This window comes from Halyomorpha halys, unplaced genomic scaffold (assembly GCF_000696795.3).
Source record: "Halyomorpha halys isolate HHAL.00 unplaced genomic scaffold, Hhal_1.1 Scaffold487.1, whole genome shotgun sequence".
Taxonomy (NCBI): Eukaryota; Metazoa; Arthropoda; class Insecta; order Hemiptera; family Pentatomidae; genus Halyomorpha; species Halyomorpha halys.
In genome coordinates, this window is record NW_027111707.1 from 737,787 (window position 1) to 742,011 (window position 4,225).

Consider the following 4,225-nt stretch of genomic DNA (forward strand, 5'->3'; position numbering starts at 1 on the left):
TACATTCCGGGCATAGTTCTTAATAAAAAGGAACATATTATTTTTTAAACAGAAAAATCATTTCTTATCATGATCAATAATCCAAAATTAAATTTAAACAAATGCATTATTTAATATAAATTAAAGAGTCATTATACTTGACGATAGTGTATTCCATTATGCTTTTTTCTGATGGCTGCTTCCAAATTGAACCACTTCTTGATTCAATTCTTCTATCTTGTAAAAAAAAATTTTCACTTCAAAATGGATGCTTATTTTATTTAATTTTACTTAATCAATATTATAACTATGGTTATTATTATTGTTTATTTATACTAAATTCATTTCAGTGATTGAAAACACAAAATTTTTAACTTAAACCTTTATAAATATGTTTTCAAGATGGCCCCTCATATTACTAATGTGGGATCTTAAACATTAAACATAGATGTGTCTCGGTCATGAGTACAAGGAAGTCTGACTAACTTGCTTTCTGAGTCTTGACCAATGATCCCAGCACTGTTTTAATCAGTGCTACTAATTATTGGACATAAATTTCATAAAACAATTTTGATCTCTTTTCTCTCAACCTTATTCTTTTTTAACATCCAACGTTTCGACCTCTCAGGTCATTCTCAAGGATTCCTTATTCTTTCTTCATTCCTTTTTTTTTCCCTTAAAATTCATTACTGCCGGCTAATTGCCTTTGTCGCAATAATTTCTTCTATTAAATTATTTCCTAAATTTAAAACTTTCAATAACCACTTTTATGTTCATTAACAAACCCCAAAACAGTTTTGGGGTTTGTTAATGAACATAAAAGTGCTTATTGAAAGTTTTAAATTTAGGAAATAATTTAATAGAAGAAATTATTGCGACAAAGGCAATTAGCCGGCAGTAATGAATTTTAAGGGAAAAAAAAAGGAATGAAGAAAGAATAAGGAATCCTTGAGAATGACCTGAGAGGTCGAAACGTTGGATGTTAAAAAAGAATAAGGTTGAGAGAAAAGAGATCAAAATTGTTTTAAAAAGAAACTAAACCACTCTCAAACAACTATATAAATAAAAAATAAATCTAATAAATTTCATAGTTATGAGCAGTTGTATTAAATTTTCTAACAATTAAAACCTCTTCTTATTTAAATGTATTTTTTCTTATATCTATACCACCCAAATTGTTGCCCTTTCTGCTCTTAACCATATATTTTGTGTTATTGTTATTTATTTCGAGAGCTAGTTCTTTACTAGCTTTTGTTAACATCATTGTATTTAATTTTATAATTTCCTCTTCTTTACCCAATATTCCAAATCATCAGCATATATCAGCATTTTTATCACCTATAATTAAACCTTTTGCTATGCATCACCTTTCTGTTAACATATTCTAATGTTAAATTAAATTAGATAGGTGGACGAGAATCTCCTTGTTTTAAGCCTGGTCAAACCACAGAATAATGATTACCAATTCAAACTTTATTAAACGTTTCCAATATTGTCTTTTAACTAACTTTATATCATTTTATTCATTCATTACTTTTGTATATTGTCTATAAGTGCAACTTTGGTAGTAATGTCGCCTTTTAATAAATAGATATTTACTATTATAAGATGGTGAGGGCTACGGTCAAAAAAAGAACAAATAGTTTATAACTATAACTATTTTAATGTCCGACGTTTCACCCCACTTTGCAGGGTTTCATCAGGGCTGTTCAAAGAGAAAGATTGAACATCTTTTTTTGACCGCAACCTTGACCATCTTTTTATATTTATGTTTTATGGTCAACGATATATACATATATATTTACTATTTTTAGTTCTTTCCTGACTACTACCCATAGCATCCTATTCTTCAATTCAATTGGGTCAACTAATTTACTTCTAATGATGCTATTTTCAGGAGAAGTACCTAATTTATTTGAAGGTGATGACTTAGAAAAATGTATAATTGCTTGCCGTCCGTATGCAAAAGCTGCAGGAATTAATGAAAGTAATAGGGATGCCATTTTTACTTTTTTCATTCAAAAAGTGAGAATGTCATTGCATGTTGTTTTGTGCATGAGCCCTGTTGGAGATGCATTTAGGTAATATTACTTCTTTTTTTTTTCTTCCATTTCAAATTTTAAGAATTGATTATTATTATTTGTCATTATACATAGGAGACGCTGTCGAATGTTTCCATCCTTAGTAAACTGTTGCACAATTGACTGGTTTATGCCTTGGCCACAGGAAGCTTTATTATCAGTCGCTGAAGACTCTTTAAGACAGTGTGTTGATTCAAAATTAGTTGATAAAATGTCCTCTACGTGTTATGTAATGCATTCTGTAAGTTACATTTTTTTTTTTTTGTGGTTATGTAGTATTGAACTGTTTTAGAGATATTAAGTAAACAAAAGTTTTTCTCCTTCCTGAACTGACTCAAAACCTTCATATGTACCTATATTATAACCATTATATGAGAGTTGGAGATTCAAAATGTGATAAATCCAAATTTAATTATTTGGAATGTGAAAATTCAAACGGTCTGCTATAAAGCCATTATTAGGCATGTATAAATTAAACTCATGCTATTTTTCAGTACAATTTTATAGTAAAAACAGAGTTTTTAAAAAAATAAATAAATTTAGTGAAATATTTTGCAGCCTTTTTTTTTTTTTTTTTTTTATAGGAATTTAATCCTTTTTTATTCTCAACCCTGACTTTGAATGTAAAATTAGAATTTATTTAATGTGTGTTTTCAGAGGTTAAGCGTGCACTATCTTAAATAAAACACTAAATAGGATGGACACCAAAAAACAAGTAATTAATAAATGGAATATGGTCCGGGTGTAGTAAAAAAAAATTCAAATAGTAATAACTATTTTTATTCGAGGCAACGTTTCACCCCACATTGCAGGGGACTTCGTCTGGACTAAAAAAGATACAAACACTTAACATAAGTAAAAAAGTAAATGGAAAATTACAAGGGTATAAAATGAAATGTTAAAATTAAATAAGAAAAATAAAAAGTAGTAAACAATAAATGAAAATGGAAATCCCCACTCCTCCCAATATTAACGGTTCACTCTGACTTTGACTTCTGTCAAAACAGGTATGGATTCCATCTCGTTCATTTTCTTCCTTTTTTCTTGATTTTATTCCTATCGCCCTTTTTTATTTCTTAGTTTGTACTTTCTTTTAACTTTCTTCTTTTTATCTGTTACCATTTCCGTTTTCATTTATTGTCTATAACCTTTTATTTTTCTTATTTAATTTTATGTTTCATTTTATACTCTTGTAATTTTCAATTTACTTTTTTACTTATGTTAAGTGTTTGTATCTTTTTTAGCCCTGACAAAGCCCTGCAACATGGGGCGAAACGTTGGCTCAAATAAAAATAGTTATTATTATTTGAGTGTTTTTTTACCGGACTGTATTCCATTAATAAGTAATACACACGGTCTATCAGCTATCTTCCAAAAAAAAAGTAATATTAAAAAGAATCAATCCCTTGGCGAATAAATTTTATTTGGGCCATTAAGTAGAGGAAAAAGTTGGTGGATTTGTTTAGCAAGAAGATCTTAAAGGTTTACGATATTAAAGCTGTTGTAAAGGGAACTGATAAAAAGCTATGCAGTCAAAAATGTATACATAAAAAAATATAGTGAGGTTTATCTTGTGATTGAAACCTTCCATATTACCAATATAATGTAATTGTAGCTCTAGGTGGATTTATTTTAGTTATTGAACAAATTAGCTAACTGTGTATCATTTGATTTCATGTTCTAGTTTGATTATTTTTTGTCTTTATTATTTGCTTATTAACTAACTTTTTTATCATTTTTTTTTTTTTTACAGAGTGTTGAGGCTATGACTACTAGGTTTTATAATGAGATGAAAAGATATTATTATGTTACACCTAGCAGTTATCTAGATTTACTTAAATTATATCAAAATATGTTGGAATCTAGGAAGAAACACATTATTCAAACAAAAGATAGAATTAATAATGGTTTATTGGCAAGTATATTCTGATTTGAGTTAATGATGTTAGCATCAATTAAATGAGAGATAAATTATCTTTACTTTTTGGATAAATCCAAAGTTATACTTTTTAATATATCTAATACAAGCTCTTCAATATTTCCTAAGTAAATTTTTTTACTAATATAATTGAATCTTTTATTTTAGATAAGGTACAAGTGTTAAAAATAGGTTTGAGCAATCCAAAATTAATATTTTTTTTTTTTTTTTTTTGATAGATAGATTT

At 27.7% G+C, this 4,225-nt stretch overlaps 1 protein-coding gene across 5 annotated transcripts in view; it reads left to right on the top strand.

The window, feature by feature from the left end:
* The window catches only part of Dhc16F (Dynein heavy chain at 16F), a 185,333-nt gene that overhangs the window by 122,175 nt on the left and 58,933 nt on the right, over nucleotides 1-4,225 (top strand). For all 5 annotated transcript variants that reach the window (XR_010844016.1, XM_067049737.1, XM_067049735.1 and 2 more), the window contains 3 exons: nucleotides 1,877-2,060; nucleotides 2,136-2,301; nucleotides 3,814-3,975. Coding sequence is in view for 4 of the 5 variants with exons in the window: in XM_067049737.1 (XP_066905838.1) it covers nucleotides 1,877-2,060; nucleotides 2,136-2,301; nucleotides 3,814-3,975 (512 nt within the window). In the remaining variant the exon portion in view is untranslated. The remainder of the gene's footprint in view (nucleotides 1-1,876; nucleotides 2,061-2,135; nucleotides 2,302-3,813; nucleotides 3,976-4,225) is intronic.